The 18085-nt window shown below is 38.5% G+C and overlaps 2 protein-coding genes across 2 annotated transcripts in view; one reads left to right on the top strand and one right to left on the bottom strand.

Annotated features, from left to right (window-relative positions):
* LOC306772844 (uncharacterized protein) overlaps positions 1-4095 on the top strand; it is a 58343-nt gene extending 54248 nt beyond the window's left edge. Inside the window, exons 16-18 of the mRNA XM_079262476.1 lie at positions 2350-2466; positions 2555-2652; positions 3046-4095. Coding sequence (XP_079118602.1) covers positions 2350-2466; positions 2555-2652; positions 3046-3259 — 429 coding nt within the window. The 3' untranslated portion in view covers positions 3260-4095. The remainder of the gene's footprint in view (positions 1-2349; positions 2467-2554; positions 2653-3045) is intronic.
* Positions 4096-4233: 138 nt separating this feature from the next.
* fgl1 (fibrinogen-like 1) lies at positions 4234-12903 on the bottom strand (the record flags this gene model as incomplete). The annotated part of the gene is made up of 7 exons (XM_079262465.1): positions 4234-4459; positions 4552-4748; positions 9177-9265; positions 9336-9433; positions 9534-9693; positions 11359-11527; positions 12847-12903. The coding sequence occupies 7 exons, from the start codon at positions 12901-12903 to the stop codon at positions 4234-4236; spliced, it is 996 nt and encodes a 331-aa protein (XP_079118591.1).
* Positions 12904-18085: the final 5182 nt, after the last annotated feature.

Genomic DNA, 18085 nt, shown 5'->3' with positions numbered 1-18085 from the left:
CAAGTAGCCATTAGTGTCAAACTGCGACTGGGGTGAAACTTGTGTAACCCTTTTTGCCACCCGGCTCGTATGGTAAGGGAGTGTTCTCTCTGAATACACCCGCTCTTTTCTGGAAAGCAAATTAACACGATGGCAGAAGAGACATCTCAATGTATCAAAACTGTGTCTAGGGTCTATTATTAGTCTTATTCACAAATGCATAACCAAAAAAATGACTCCTCAGGAACTATAAGGAGCACCAGTATGACTTAGCACTGTCCATAACTAGTTAGCTTAGAAATATATATATATATATATATATATATATATATATATATATATATATATATATATATATATATATATTTTTTATTTTTTTTTTTTTTTTTAACAGTGTAGGCTTTTACCAGAATAAAAAACAATGCAAAACACAGACTGAATTTCAGATTACTTGTGTATTCAACGAATGTCAATACAAGAACCTGGGATGTAAAGTATTTCAACCCTTTTTTTTTTCCTACCAGTATTTTTTTAGAGTGCACTCTGTGTCTATATCAGCTTGTAGTTCGGAACGTTGGCGCGCGTTGGAGCTCAGATAAATGGAGAGAAAAAAAACCCTCAATGCAACGATCATACCAGTCGCTGGCTTTTTCCCATCCTTGCTGAAAGCAACAGCATGAAGCAGAAATCCTCCTGCCTGAGATCTCCGATGTAGGTGAGTGGCGGTCCGCTGGCAGCGACGCGTTTTCTCTCGCTGCCGCTCTCCTGGCAGATGCCGGACGGTCTGGCGCTAGCTTCCGCTTTAGCCTGCTGGTCTGTCCCGGCGATGTGCTGCCGCTCACTCTCTGCGCTGCGGGTCGCTAATCCAGTCCTCAGCAGTCAACCAAAAAGTGAAGAACACTTCTGCAGATTGTCCTGTACGTGGCCAAGCTCTGTGACGTCCCACGCACCTGTTCTTCTCCCTGCCGGACGTCGGAAAAAAAAAAACCCCACGTGTACCCTCGTGTCCTCTCCTTTTTTCTCTCCCGCCTGTCTTCTTCTACGCTTCCCGTTCCACACACACCACACATACAGCGTCACCCCAACGTTTTTCTTTATGAAAAAAACATGAACCAGTGAAAAATAATAACGATTATTAGTCATGTCTTGAAACACAATAAACCAATGTGTGCCTTCTTTATAAAACAAAGTAAAATATGTATTTTGTAAATAACATTAACAATACTGATTTATCACATTACTACACTTGGAAGCAATGACCTCCGTCCAACATGGTTTCATGGTTAGATGGAGACCTGAAGAGGTCCACAAGCCACAGCGTCTCACACTGCCTGTTACTTACAGATGATCAGGGTGCTTCAGCAAAGGTGTTAATAAAGCCACATACAAGAATATTCTATAAAAACTTTACTTGACGATCTCCACAACTCGGAGGATTACAGCAGAACAGCCTGAAGGATCAATGTCTGGATGGAGGATTACTACACACACATCTCAGGCCTGTTGAAAACCTCTGAATGACACCAGAAGGAAGATGGACGGCCGCAAACCATTAGAAAAAACTTAGCAGTTTCCTTTGTGTTTGGAGAAAGAGTAGAAATTTAGAAAACGGCGGTTTGAGCAGTGGTGTTTCACTTTTCCGCTGTATCTTCCAACTGAATGTTTAGCAGACTAGTTTGGTCAGTAGGTGGCGCTCTTGGTTAGTTATCAGCTGAATCTGTTGGATCAAAGCATCTCCTGTTTTTTTATTTCTTTTTTTTTTTAAATCCATGGAGACATGTAGGTTTTGATTAGTAGTTATTTTCATTCAAATACAATAAAATAGCCAAACATTTGATCTTTCTAAAATGATCTAAAGTTAATGCTTAAAATAAAATGTGATTACTTTTAAAGGATGAAATTATTTGCTGACAGATTATTTTCCCAGCTCTCAGCCTCTACATGCCCACTGTGGAGATAAATCTGAAAGTGGAAGTCCCTCGTTAGGTTTATTGATTCAACGTAGATTAGTTCACTGCGGTGCATCTTTCCTAAATGATCCAGAGAGACTTGTATTCTCAGAGTTGACGCAGAGATGGACGAGTTCATCCCAACAGAGATGTTTCTGAAACAGACTTTCTGCAGGACTTGTTCTCCAGCTGGTTTCTCAGGTCAAAACTATCAGAAGCTTCTCTGCTCATCATGACTGCCCTCTGCTGGTCTACATGCATACTACACACACATACACACACACACACACACACACACATCATGGCTTTATCTTCACTGAAGTTTCATACAGCGATGCTCTGTGTGTGTGTGTGTGTGTGTGTGTGTGTGTGTGTGTGTGTGTGTGTGTGTGTGTGTGTGTGTGTGTGTGTGTGTGTGCAGAAGGATTCGCACACTGTGTACCTGGAGCAGGAGCTGGAGAGTCTGAAGGTGGTGCTGGAGATCAAGAACAATCAGCTGCACCAGAAAGAGAAGAAGCTGATGGAGTTGGACAAACTAGTAGGTGTCTCTCTGGCTTTGTGTCAGTGTGTGACGGGCTTGTTTGAGGCTCCGCTGTTTGAGCTCAGTGTGTGACGGCATTCTGCAGGTGGAGACCAACGTGAAGCTGGGGGAGTGTCTGAAGAAGGTCCAGCAGGAGAATGAGGACTACAAGGCCAGGATGGACAAACACGCTGCCCTCTCAAAGTACGTAACCTCCCCCCATTACCCTGCTGCATGAATATGAGATAGATGTGGCGAGTTATTTCTCCATCTGCTCCTGCAGCGTTCCCACACAACCAAGCAGATTTTTATCTCTTGTGTCCATCAAGATATGTTTGTGTTCCCATTGTTTAAAAAAAAAAAAAAAAAAGAAAAAAGGATGACATTCACTGTTAATACAGTGAACATAAAGCCATTTATCAGTTTCTTTAGTTGTTTCTGGTCTGCATCTCACTTTCTCAGAATCAACCCAACATAACACACACATATATTTGCAGTTATGTCCATGTTAAGACATTCCTGGACCGCCAATGGATCCCACGGCATCTTGTCTACATCTGATGTTTCCTGTCTGGTGCTCTCTGTCTCCCCCTGCAGGCAGCTGTCCAACGAGCAGGCCATCCTCCAGCAGACATTGCAGAAGGAGTCCAAGGTCAACAAGCGTCTGTCCATGGAGAACGAGGAGCTGCTGTGGAAGCTTCACAACGGCGACCTGCTGGCGAGTCCTCGCCGCCTCTCGCCCACCTCACCCTTCGGCTCACCGCAGAACTCTGCTTCCTTCCCCACAGCTGCACCGTTATCACCCAGATAACCTCACAACAAACCCAGCAAGCCTGCCCGGCAGAAGAAGAGCCTCTTCGCTCCGAGGGCAGCACGTGGAAGTTGTTTTGGAGGCGAGGACGCTGCAGCGGCACCGTGCACTTAAACCAGAGCGTGGGACTGTCCTCGCTCCCCGTCTCTACCAAATGCCTGATCAGATAAACTTTTCTTCTTTGAAGGAAACTGAACAGCGGGCGCAGCTCAGGGTCTGTACAGAAGCTCCACGTCATCGTGACTCTTTTCTTTTTCATTTTTGTACAGCAGAAGTTTCCCGTCCTGTTCCGCTTCATAAGAAACTGGTGAGGAAAAAAAACTTTGATTTCGCGTGGAACGGAGATTTGTGGAGACGATAAAATGACTGGTATCTGACGATGGATCCTGAGATTATTTTGCCTTTTTTCTTTAGAGGTTGTTGTTTTCCCAAAGAGCGAAGCTCAATCACTGATCTGCTGCGAACGTCTGGAAGAAGTGGATGAACTGGATGTGTGTTTGTGGACAAACTGGAACAATCTGACCAGAATCATTCACACCGACCTCTACACTGGTGGATGTGTGTGTGTGTGTGTTCCTCTGTGTAAACTCCTCACAACGTCTACCTTAATCTACTCCGTGGAATGTAATCACCCTTGGATGTAAAGCCGGAGATGAATATGCAGTTTATTTACATAAAACAACTTCCCTGAAATCACCTCGTGCCCTAAATGGCCCCAAACAATGACTCACTTTTCCACACTTGTTCCTGATTGAAAAATGTGTCACCCTGAACCTCAGATTTACCCAGAATGCCTCAGTGTACAATGTTCTATTGTATTTTGGACACAGAATAAAATCCATACGATATAAAATGGGTTAATTGTTTTATTTGAGGTGAAACGGACGTACACAGACAGGAGGAAAGCAGGTGTGTTTGGGTTGCAGCTGTGTGCACCTGAGCCTCTTCAGGCTGCAGTCCGAGCTGCTTCCGGCTTACTGATGGTAATTAGACTTCTTATTTCCATCATACTCCACGAACTGCTCCGGCCACCGCGCAATTATGGGCGGTGGGTGTTTGAGATCAGCAGCTCGCAGCATCATCACCACGGACTTGATGGCGTATGACCAGCCGTGCCATATGTACCACGCCACGCCGTCGTCCGTCATCGCTTTAAAGGGTCCGTTGTAGTAATGATCGTTCAGGTTACCGGAGTCACATCTGTGATGACAGACAAGGGAACTCTGTGCTGTTTGTGCTCTTTGAGTTAATGCAACCTGAAGAGTGTGTGTGTGTGTGTGTGTGTTAGTTACCTGCAGAACCACCAGCCTGATTTGCTGAGCCTGATGCAGCGCCCGTTGTCTCTGTCTGCGTTGATGTAGTTTGGGTGGTCGTAGGTACTGAATTTGATTCCACCTGCACACGGACTGTTCATGTTTGCCATCCGCGCGTCAGCCAGAGAGTCACCTGCATCCCCGGTGTACTCCCCGATGTGGAGCTGGTACTGGTCCTGTACATCACACAGTCAGGAGCAGAGTTGAAGTATTTCGGCAGACATTTAAAGCTTTTATTAGCTACCTAAGCCACGTATTTGCTTTCAGACGAAGATAGCAGCCTAAATTATCTAGGAATGAGTGAATTAATGTCTGATAAGGAACTGTGCCACAGTAGAAGGTAAACCTGAGTAGTTTTTCAGGTGTTTTTTAATAGGTGATTATGGAGGTACTGTTCTCAGGAAGCCATCCACTGATGATGATGGACACCTCTGTTAATGATCAGTCAGGAGAATGGAGGGATAGTCCCAGAATTCACCTTAGAAACGGAAAGATCCAGAGAGAAGTGAAGCCCATGATGGTATATGATGGAAAGAGAAGATAATTCACAATAAAACCTCTTGCATCGCCGTGGAAACTAGCAGTACCATGATTCATGTCAAAGGCAGTCATAGTAGAACATATCTGGGTTATTAGAGCTGGAAAAACACTTTACTCACAAAAAAAAGCTCTTCAAATATAAAAGATGATTCAGGATTCTGGTTAATGGCTTAGAAGTTGGTTTTTTTTTTTTTTTACCCACAGACAAAATTGTCAAATTCCTCAGAGGAATTTTAAAAATGTGGAAAGGTTGCCTTTATATATATATATATATATATATATATATATATATATATATATATATATATATACATATATATATATATATATATATATATAAATATAATATAAAAATCTGCAAAATAACTGACTAAACTCTGAGCTGAATATACAGGAGCTCAGGCAGAACCTAAACACAAGGACAAATGTAATGCGCAGCATAATGTAAGATCTATTTGTACATTTTCCAATCAGTTTATTTCTGCCAGTACAAGTTTAAGTCTGGATGGAGTTTTTTTTAAAAAAAATCCTACATTTGATTAATTGGATGTGACCAAAAAAGTAAACTTGTTTTATAAAGACTGAATGGAGAATTTAGAGTTAAATTGCAACACAAATCAGCAAAAAGTCGGGACATTCGTGAAAGAAACTGATTCTTAATGTAATTTTTACTAAATATATTACAAGTTTTCTCTTTGTTTATTAACAAACCTTCATTTTTTCCATTTCCGAGCTGCAACACTAAAAGTGGTAGAATATTGACTTTTTTAATGTTCCCATTCCTCCTCACATTTTTGCATATTTCTCTGTCTGCAGTTCAGAACATCATTAAGGCATCCAAGGAAACTGGAGGAATTTCAATAAAGGGAAGACTAAACAACATGCTAAAAGGCAGGCTCGGTGATGTAAGATGTGTCTGCAGAAAAAATGGGACAAAATAAAACCTGAAACTCATCATCATGTTGCGTCCTCAATGTCAAAATGTCTTTGAACTGCTGGGAGGAGTTGTGGGAACATTACAATTTGGGCAAAAATTCACAAATATCTTTTACTAGAATGTGCAGCATGTTTCAAATGCAAGACTGAATCTACAGTAATAAATTAATCCTTTTATCGGGCAAATGGCCATGTTTGTACACTTCCCAGGACAAGATGCTTCTGACAGCTAGTAAAACCACGAAGAGTTCTGCACGGCACGATTCAATAATCAGGTCACATCCCAGCAACATCATTAAGATCTTCAGCGTAGAATAATAATGAAGTAAACCTCCAACATCACAAATAATATGCTGATGTTTTCGGTCGCATAGATTTTACATTTAAAATGATTAAAACTGCGATGCTCTGTCACAGATGCCTTCCAATCATAACATGACAGAAATCATGAAGGTAATCCCATATTTAGTTTAAAAAAAAAAAAAAAAAAAAAAAAAAAGACCTTGAAACAAGTCCCTGAACAGAATATTTCAGATTATTAATTTTTTTGGAAATCAGCAATATATTTTTCTCCTTATCTTCCTATGAAGCCACTAAAACAAGAGAACACGGCTCCCTGATGTCCATCAGCGGACATCAGGACAGAACCAGCTTTATGAAGCAGCCAAAGGTAAGGCTGAGGGACACGGAGGTCCCGGTGTTGGATTGGCCTGCAGTCCTGATCCGTCTATAACCAAGCAGAAACTTCAAATGAACAAAAACAAGATGAATTCTGGCAAATTAAATTAAACTTACAAGGCAACATTAAATATGCTGAGCTCAGATGATCTGCAGTGAAATAAAGCATCACTGCAAGTATTTCAGTACTTACTGAAAAATATGTCAAATAAAAATAATAAACACAAAGCCTTTTATATTATTCAGTCATGGATCTCTAACTGGTTTCATACCCATTTGACACCCCGACTGGTTTGGTTTCAAGAGAGAAACAAATTGATAAACTCAGATTAAAAATAAAAAACGTTGAATATGTTAAATACGTCGCAGAATCGTAGATTTCTGTTCTGGATCAATAAAAGCCTTTTTGCTTCCTGTTATATTAGAAATAAGACTTTACAAAGCTTTAAGACTCTAACAAATACGACTGCTTTTCATTTAATGGATTTAATCAAATTATTATTCTACTTTTATTGATCTATTATTAATTATATATTTATGCAGTCACACATACATTTTTTGCAATTAATTGCATTTCTGCACTCCAATAAAAGACAGCTTCAGTATAATTATTTTCTTTACACAATAACAAATCAAATATTTTCTGTAACTTCATTCTTTATTTGGATTTATTCTGTAGTCGAATCTCCATTAGCGTCCATGTGAGTGGTTTATACTCACATCTGTACACTAAATTAAAGTAATAAAATTACAACTTTATGACAAGGAAGGATGAAAATTTTAGGATTTATTAATTAAAAGGGTCAGCAGGATGAATTTAAAGCTATGTGAAGCTGCTTTCGTCTAAAACACAGAGAGAAGAACGTCAGATGAATTTCCAGCCATCAGCTGATCAGACAGAAAGCAGGATTAAATCTCAGCTCTTTTAGACTAGGAGGTGAGATAAAGCTTAAAAAATGCTCAATAACTTCCCACGTCCACCCAGCACTTTTAGTCGTACATTATCCAGATTCAGGTCATACTGCATGAGAAGCGTCATGTGTTTGTAATATACATAGGTGTGTGTGTGTTAAACACACAGTGTCACAGATAGGCACAGGTGGTGCTAGAGCACTTGCCCTTTGCCCTCTGGGTCAAACAGCACATCAAAGTTATTATTGCCTTTTTACTGTTTTTTTTTTTTTTGGTTTTATCCAATCCACTCTATTTACACAGCACATTTTAGACCAAATGGTTTCCAAAGCGCTGTTCATATGACATATAAATGCTGAAATCTTCCAAACACCTCCAGAAAATCTGCACCCCAAAATGACATTAAAAGACTTGAGAAACAGAATACACAAATATGTCTGAAGTACACTAAAGAAATGTAAAACTACAAACTACACCAAAAAATTAAAAGACTAAAATCCACTAAAAGATATTTAAAGGATTAAAATGAATTAAAAAAAAAAAAAAATTAAGGCTGCTATAAAATAATCAAAAGGCCAAACAACACTAAAAAAAGTGAAAAGTTAGGACACACAATGAATTAACAAGACAAAATCACTAATAAACATAGGAAAAGGAATAAAAATCTGTTGAACTGGTATAATAGTTAATAGTTATGTAATTATCGTTACTTCTACCTAGTCGTTTACAGATACTGTCTTGTCCCATTTTACTGAAAGCCTGCTTTAAGTTGTGTTCAATGGAAAAACTGACAATAAGCAGAACATGTGCATCTTCCTGGTCTGATTTTTACAGAAACAACTTCTTTTGTTTTCTCATTAAACCTAAAATGAAAACACGAGCAGATTAAATGGATCCGTCAAGCTGGAGAAATAGTTTGGATGATGGAAACCAACGTCACATCTGCTCACAACTGGATTTTAAATACATTCATACATAAATCTACCTTCTTAATTCTTAGTTTCCTCTTGTTGTGTTTGTTTGTCTTTTAAGAGTTTGAGTCAAAAGTCCTTCATAAACCGGAACAGCTCTTTGTTTCCGTCGCGCTCATTGTGACGTGCACATCTTCCAGGTTTAAGAATGATGTCACCTACTGGGGCTCCATCAAAGTAGAAACCCAAACAATCATCTATGCTTCGTAAACATCTCCCCGACTACAAGTGTGACCAGAGAAATGGGCAGACGAATGAACAGAAGGAACTACCAGACGACCTTGCTTCTGTTTCCATAGCAACACAAGAACTGACATAGTCTAAATAAGAAAATGTTATGGGAACTGGAGTTGGCAAGGATAGAGGTGGAAGAAACAGATGGATGGATGGATGGATGGATGGATGGATGGATGGGGGGGTTAGGAGAACCAGAGCAGCCAATTTACAATCAGATCCAATGATTTCATCCACAATAAAAAATTTCAGATGTTTCCACAAGCAAGGAGTATTGTTGATCCTGTACCTTCACTAGGGGTGTGTTTTAGTTTGCATCTGTGTGTTTTTCACCTTTTCGTCATCCACTCTGAAGTTCTTGTATTCTGCAAAGCGTTTGTTCCCCTTAAAGTCTTCCATGTCGATGCGCAGGTCATAGTTGCCTACGAGACAACCGGGTTAAACAGATCACAACGTCTGAGGTGGCTTGTGATGACACACACGTATACACACCTTGTGCAGTGAGGTGGTGCAGAGGTTCGTTTCCCAGCCAGAACTCTCCTTTTGGAGAGTAAAGGTCTCCAAACCCATGCTTATACTCCACCCAGGCTCTACAAAAACACACAAACACACACAGAGTCGATGCATATGTTCACTTGTAAGAGGAAAGTCTTGTTGTAGGCTATGTGTGTGTGTGAAGATTGCACACACCTGTCAAAGCTTTCTTTTCCATCTGTCCTCCTCTGGAAGACGGTCCATCCTCCTCCATTGGTCATGTCGCAGAAGACGCTGAGCGCCGTGGGAGAGCCGTCGGGCCGGACCACGTACAGCCCACTGGCCACGTTGCCGTCCTCGAACACTTCAGAGCAGTCTGACACACAAACCAGAAGCAGGTACACACGTTAGATGTAACATACTTGAGTCATGAACATGCCGTCATGATCTGCTGTCAACACTGTCAACACATGTCTCAGTCAACACTCAGAAACACCAGGAGACGCTTCAGAAAAGCAGCAACGTCACACTGAATTTGGAAGTCCTTCTGGAGTCTCAGCTTTCATTTTACCATGAGATTAAAAACAAACATAAAACTAACAAACAAGGAACGTTGTGTCAACATGCCCGGAGAAATTGTGTGATCGGACAGAGCAGAAGGTTCAACTCTTTTTGTGCATCGTTGCGGATGTTGCAACGGATCAATGTGGGAAGAAACGCTGCAGAGGAGGAAAGTTCAAACACTCCGATTTCTCTGAACTCAGTGCAGAGGTGTGTTTGTTCATGGCTGCAGTTCAGTCTGATGTACGGCTGTTGGTGGGTCTTTAACCATGAATAAAACCTTTAAGGACATCTTGTGCCTTTACAGCTGATTAAATAAATGGGTCTAAATATTTCCCAGCAAATATTGTTTTACTTAATTCTACAACTTTAGTGTCAGATCCTAAGATGCCAAAGCTGCACAAAGACTCACATTTGATCTGAAAATAAAATGTCCCTTAAAATACCACTATAAATGCCATTTTTGACTTTGATGTTTATCTTAACATAAAAAACATCTATATCTTTTATATTACAACCTAATTTTGGACTACTTCCCTTTTGTTTTTCATTTATAAATTTATCCATCAGATTGGAGCATTTTTTTAAACTCAATACATACAACGCATTTTATAGTAACTATTTAATTTTTTTGTTCCTTAAAAAATGCGTTTTGTAAACAAACTGGCAATCAATGGCTTAAAAACAATAAATTACAATTATTTCATTATATATTTCAGATTGAATAAAAAAAAAAACTGAATTATACAAATCAGAAAAATATTAATTTATAATATTTACAGACAATTTTGCCACAGTAAAATTTTTTGTGATTGTTTAAAATAGCACTGTAAAAAAATAATGCAACAGTATTGCTGCCAATTATTTACCCATCCTAGATAATAATAATAATAATAATAATAATAATAATAATAATAATAATAATAATAATAATAATAATAATAAATAAACTTTATACAGCAAAAATTTAAAAAAAAAGTTTTTAGATTCAAGTTTTTTAAGGTTTAAAATTGATGAAAACTCTTTAAGGAAAAAATTCCCACACAGTGCTGACATGATTAATAGAGCAATGAGAGTTATTCCATCCACTGGTAAGGACAAATATGTAAATATGAACACAACACAAAGGACCTTGCAGAGACAGGAAGTTTAAGTGGTGTAAATCCCACAAAATAAAAGTTCAGAAACACAAAAGAAATACAAACAGTTTCCTCCTCAATCCCTGAAGGACGGTTTTCCTGGCACAGAAATGAGGACATTAATGATCCAACCTGTGTAGAATTTTGTTTTTATTTCAGCTTAGTTTCCCTCATATTTTCCTCATGTTTTTTAGTTTCCCGCATGTCGATATTAAGTAAATGGTTATGAACTTGTAAGATTTTGTGTTTGCTTTCCGTTTAAAATCTGGGCAAATAAATGATCTTCCATGCAGGAGGTGTGATCAAGACAAATGCGTGCTACGAGTTTCATGGGAACCGACCTCTGTAGATGTTCTCGGGGCCCAGGTGTGCATTGGGGAGGTGTTGCAGCGACAGCGACTGGGTGTTGTGGAGCTCCAGGATATAACGGTGCTGGTCGTTGATCACGTTCAGCAGACCTCGAATTTCTGCTTCCAGATGGATAACCCTCTCCTCACATGGGACAGGGGCCTGGACACAAACAGAGAAATAAGCTGGACTTTGAAAACAACGAAAATTAGGAAAGGAAATTGAGGATTTATCCACACACTTTAGAGTTGGTAATAAGGCTCTGCAAGGTTCTGCTCTTAGACAGATTGCTTCTATGAAACAAGTCAAACTTCATTTACTATGCAGATAAAATTAGATTAGACCTCAATTCCTCTCAAATCACTCTCAATATTTAACAGAATCTAAATCCGACCAAGACCTGTTCTCAAAAAAATAAAAATAAAAATAAAAATAAAAATAAAAACCCACAGAAATCCAGCCCGTAGTGATTTTGTAAATTTGCAAACAGACCGACAGACACACAGGCAGATAGATGAACGCAGGCAAAACCAACCTCTTTGATGGAGGTATGAATTCATTGCTGCTTCCATGCTTCCAATTTTAATTCTTTATAAAAATTAATTCTTTATAAGAATTAAAATCATAATAAGATCATATTCAGAGGCTTTGTTATATTAAACTTATGAAAAAAGTTAAATACAACAAATACAACGTTTTTATCATCATTTTCAGTAATGTAACCAACTGTGAAGCACGGTGGAGGAAGTTTTATGGTTTGGAGGTATGTTGTTTATTCATTTTATTTGCATATTTATTTTATTTGACCTCTTCACACATTTATCACAACTTCCAGATGACAGTGAATCAACAAATTCACATTTAATCCCAGGTATCTGGAAGTGAAAAATATATTTACATTATGATCAGTTATTTTTCCTGATCTAAAAGTTACTTTAATTGTAAATATGTGTACTTTTCCACATATGTAGTAATCCAGAGCATCTGAGCTGACTCACCTATTTATCTATAAAGAACAATATGTATGTCTTTGAAATCTGAAACTGGTGCTGGAAATCTGAAGAAACACTGGCAAGATCATACTGGAAACCATTACTGCTGCTAACAGCTTTATTATTGTTATTATTGTCCAAATATATAGCTGAAATAATCATGTTATTAACTTACTTGTACTTTTGCATGACTATATGCAAAGATTTGATGGTCATAAACCTGCATTATCGCATTAAGTCTCACAGTAACTTTGTTCTAAAGTTTTATCTGAAAAATTAAAGAATGAAAAACAAATAAGAGAGTTTTCAGTATTACTAAAAACAGCTTGTCTCCATTTCAGATAAAAGACTACGGCTGTTTTGTAAAAAGATACTCTAATCAAGTTTTTTTTGTTTTAGTGAAGGTTGAAACTCCAGCTATCATAAATATTGACGTTTATAATCACTCCATATTTGCATGCAGATAGTTTTGGTTTTACAGCATCTTACCGTCAGAGAGGAAACCAGGTGAAGGAGAAAGGCCACAAAAGCTCTCAGCACTGCCATGATGGATGAGCTGATCGGACTGAACCTACATGCAGCTCCAACTTCTGTGTGTTTAGTCCTGGCAACCTCTCCTCTCGTCTTATGTTGGCTACTGAGGCATCGCTGATCCCAGAGCAGGTGTTGGAAAACTGCACACATGTGCAGCCTCCATCTAGTGGCTGAAACAACCAGACCTCAGAAGTTTTCTGTGACATGGAAACATAGACTCTGCTGAATGTCCAGCATAAAAAAGAAAAATATGTGTTTTTAAACAATCAAAAAAAGACTTGAATGAATCTGACATACTTAGAAAGACACACAAAACAAAGCTGAAATGCATGAACATTAAAACGCAGATAAAAGCATTATGAGAGCAAACACCTCCATGCAGCCATTTTCCACCCACGTTGTGATTTCCACTCTTTGTTATAGTCCTACTTTCATTTTATATGTAAACATGATTAGATTCCTAGATACATGATCATGAATCAACAATGTTTGGTTATATTGTGTTTGTTGCATGTTCATATCATAATTTCCAAAGGTCCCCTATTTTTTCTGCTCTGCATTGTAATATCCAGAATTTTGCTGGAATCCAGATTTCTCCTTGATATCTTCAAAAAACATGTCGGGAACTTCAGTATTATTATAATTATTATTATTATTTTTTTTTTTTTTTAGGCCAAACATCCTGACCATTTATTGTGGCATTAAATTCCTACTTTAAATGCACCTGTAAGTGGCACTGAGAAAGTCCTTCAAAAAAAAAAAAAAAATTCAAATTGATTTAGAGGGTGATTCAGATCACTACAACCCATTCAGAAAAAAATAATTAATAAATAAAAATGCATTCTGAAATTTTTTAGGTAGTTGCTAACAAACAGACAGACAGACAAACAAACAGATAAACATAACAGTATTGACCTCGACTGTCTGCCATTTTTGCATTGGGAAGTGCGTGTGTAATTCTGGTGAGAAATTGGTCTGTTTTTTTCTTTATCCTGCTTGTTGTTGAACAATATCCAGCAAATGAAAATGCGCCGCTGTTGGTTTTCTGGCAGCAGGAAACCTTCAGCTGTGGAAAGAAAAAAAAAAGCTGAGTGTGAAGAAGAAGAATCTTTAATTCACGAGGACTTCCCGAGTCAGAGACCTGCAGGCTGCAGGTTTATTTTTCTATTGAAAGAAACACAGAGAAGTTCGACAGAAGTGAGTAAAGCATATTAACAGAAGGGTATTACTCCCAACAACAGCTCGGTAAGTTTATATTAAAAAACAAAAAAGTCTGCGTTTCCATGTATCGTGGCGTCGTTAATATGCTAATTATTGCTAATGGCTGCTAAGAATAAATGATTTGGGAGAAACTGTGAAATTTGACGAAGTGTAGACCAGCCAAAAAAGAAAAAACACATCTGGACTTTAGTTCTAACCTCTTGTCATGGGTTTTTGTAAAAGTGTGTAAGTTTTATTATCAGAAAGTGTCATGTATTGGTTGGCACACAACAGAAGGGACCTGATGCTGGGCTGAAATGTGGCGTTAATGTTGACGATTAAATCACAGATTTGTAACTTTATAGTTAAAATATACATATCTATATATAAAGACTGGGAAGAATTTTGTTCTAGTGAGGCAGCTATGAAGATTGGCTAACCACTGCTACATGCTGAAGAGTTTGCAAATACACAGATACTTGTTCTCGGTTCAGCGTGATCAGACAGACGAGTCGCTAGTTTTAAACTTAGTTTAGACCTTTTTTTTTTTAACTTTAGACTTGGTTTTAGACACAGTTTTCGACTGGTTTTAGATATTGTACGAAACCCAGTTTTAGACCTTGAACTAAACTTTATATTAGATCTCTTTACCCCTGACACTGGTGAGATTTGCGTATTATTCACGACTTGGTTGCGGTGTGGGAAGTTGTCAGTATACAGTTATGTGTTTATTAAACTGAATTAAGTCCATAGAAGAACACATACAGAAGATACATACACACAATATAACAAAACTATAATCTAAAAACATCAAATACAAATTTGTATTTAAAGTATTACAAAATATGAATATAAAGTTAAAAATGCGACTCCGGTGGGACTCGAACCCACAACCTTTGAATCACTCCTCAAGTGTTTGACTAGAAGTCCAATGCGCTATCCATTGCGCCACGGAGCCACCTGTTGCGCCTGGTCATGCATGACATTATAACTCTAATATACGTATACAGTTGTAGATCTGTCGTTAATGTTTTCATTAAACCAAGTACATAGAAAGGGTGCCGTTTTAGCGTTTTTGCAAAACTGGTACTATAACACGGCAGGTGCTATGCTAATGTTAGCATCCCTGCTGCAGAAGGCCGAAGCCGCCCTCGGCCTCTGTACCAGAGATTTACAGGTCGTCTATCCGGTTTAGAAAACCTAAAATGTCATTTGCTTTCATTTTTACTACTGAAGATATCTGTCTTGGATTTTCTGAGAAAAGCAGAAGCAGACAACCGACATGACAAGGTCGATAAAAGCTCGGTTTAGCGACCACACCACGCTGCTAACAAAAACATGCAAACAAAAAAACCAAATGCCAGACAAAGTGCTGTATTGCACATTGAAAGAGAAGTTGGACAGGACAGACACCTCAGCATGGAGCTACGAGGGAGACGAAGCGACGAGTGTTAGCAAGATAAGCAAAACATAATACACCACAGTGGACAGTCATACACACGACATACACACGACACACATGTAATCGAGTGATTATGATGGTCCAGAATTATTGAGTTAGAGCCCGGATAGCTCAGTCGGTAGAGCATCAGACTTTTAATCTGAGGGTCCAGGGTTCAAGTCCCTGTTCGGGCGTAGTGTTTTTTACACTTATAATTTTGCAAATTCTCGGTGTCTGCAACACAGGACCATATAAAGACTATTGCTGAAGTACATTGTGTAATCAGAGCTTACGCTTTATGAGATAATAGAATAGCACATTACACTCTTTGGTACCTTCACCCATGAGAAGAACCATCTGCATGAACCATGCTCATGATGCATGACACAATATGTGTGATAAGAATTCAGATAAACTCATAATTAAAATGTACAATGACGTTTTGAGCAAGGAAAATGTATCAAACCACTATTAGACATGTTTAATACAGCCACTCATTTAATTCTAGCACTACTGCAGTAGGCTAATAACAGTCCCGGCCACACCTATTAAATATGTTAACGTGGTAATCACAGACCTCTTTCCCTCCTGATTGGAGACATTAAAGTGGAACTATTATGTGCATTTCAGGCTAATTTATTTTTCTTTCTGACAAAAATAAATTAATCAATCTGGGGTTGATCGAGTTATTGTCACAAATGGCTTTATTTACTTCAGACCGACCCTCTCCGTAGGCTGTCAGATCAGCCTGCGGGCAAAACGAGTGGATTGAGACTCTTCCGCATTAAGCGGAACATCTGATAAACAGAAGGATTAGGCTAATATGAACTCTATAAAAAAACAAAATACAATGTCAACACATAACATGCAGCCCTACATGTTGGAACCTGAATCAGACCCTGAAAACAAAGTGGAAAACAGCAACCCCACAGCAACGAATGCAACTGGATGTCTCTCTTTGGTAAACTCACCAGCCATCGTTGGAAATAACTTTATCCGACGTTTTCCACCCGCCTGATGTATTTGTACATGCCCTTGTTAACCAGTAGAAGGTAACCAATCACCGAACCTTATCACCCGGAACGTCACAAGGATTTCCAAGTAGAAAAAACTCTCTAAAACGACGCGTTTTTCGTCGCTATGGAAACCGAACGGTGAGCGTGCTGGAACTCAAACTCAAACTCAAACATGCGTTTAGGTGATAAGAAACAGTGCCGCTCACATGTCTGATGAGGATTCAACACTGTAACACTGTAGAAAGCTCAGAAAACTTGAAATACCATAATAGCACCCCTTTAAGTTAGATGCAAAAATATTAAGCTAAGTAGTGGTGTAGTCCAGGGTATACAGAGTATACTCACCTCTTTTTCAGTCAGCATCGAGTATACTCTAGAGTATACATACTTCTTGAGGGACCACGACACCACTGACGCTAAGGTATAGGCAGCCTATCTTACTAAACTTTTACATAACAACTAAAGCAGTTTTGGTAAAATCAATCAAACTTTATTCACTTCACAGAAGGCACTTAGCATTTGGTAATGTGCTCTTGCTCTCGCTGTTGTGGCAAAATGCATTGCAACCATGAACACAAGTTCAGCACAGAAAAGATTGAGTTTACTCCTAACATTAACTAACTAGCAAATGATGTAACATTAGCTTTTGTGGTTAATTTGTTAAAGACAATATGAATTAACTATCCACATGATTTAATCCCAACTCCTCTTTTCCTTGAAAATATCCTGAGTGGGTAATAAGGAGTCATCACCTGAAAGACTGGGAAGTATACAGGGATCTTTGTTTTTAATTGCCCTATTCCAGCTAACACACAAGTGAATTATCTATTCTGAGTACAGTGAGGAGGAAAAAAATTTACATATTTTGTAAAACCTCAATAAGGAATTGATTTAACAATGAAAAAGAAGAAATACATAAAACTCATAGAAGTATTTACTTTGGGTTAACAGATGTTTGATCACCTTCCATATCCCAGGTACCCCGGAGCTCAGAGAAGTCTACTCGAACTTTGAAACCAGGTTAATGTGCAGATTCTTTCTGCTTAGTGAAGTCACCAGTGACATCTTTGGATAAAACTCTGTAATGTGGAGTATGAAGGTTTCCACAGTAACCATTTCCCCTGTGGTGCCATCTGTGGAGATGAATGTGGTTGCAGATCCATCTGAGATTGCCGAAGTCCAGATCAGTGATGGTAAATCACCCTCTTAGTATCTTTATTATTTTCCAATAAAGAAACAATTGACAGAAAAAAACCCCGTAAAAAATAATGTTTTTTTGTTTTGTGTTTCTTTGATAATACATAATTCCCAGATTATGGTATTTCAGAGCCACAAAGTCAATAAATAATGTATTTTAAACAGAATGCAAAGAAAAAAAACCCCTCACCTGATCACAATTATCTTATAAGGACAAAAAGTTGATGTCCTTTTTTGACATTTCAGTTTGTTGTATCTGTTAGTAATCAGAAGCTAAATATATCCCAAATGTAACCAATGAGTGAGACACGAGGCAGAGAAAGCAACAGGTTTATATTAG

The sequence above is a fragment of the Telmatherina bonti genome, assembly GCF_933228915.1.
Source record: "Telmatherina bonti genome assembly, chromosome: 3".
Classification (NCBI taxonomy): Eukaryota; Metazoa; Chordata; class Actinopteri; order Atheriniformes; family Telmatherinidae; genus Telmatherina; species Telmatherina bonti.
This window is presented reverse-complemented; position numbering and strand designations above follow the sequence as displayed.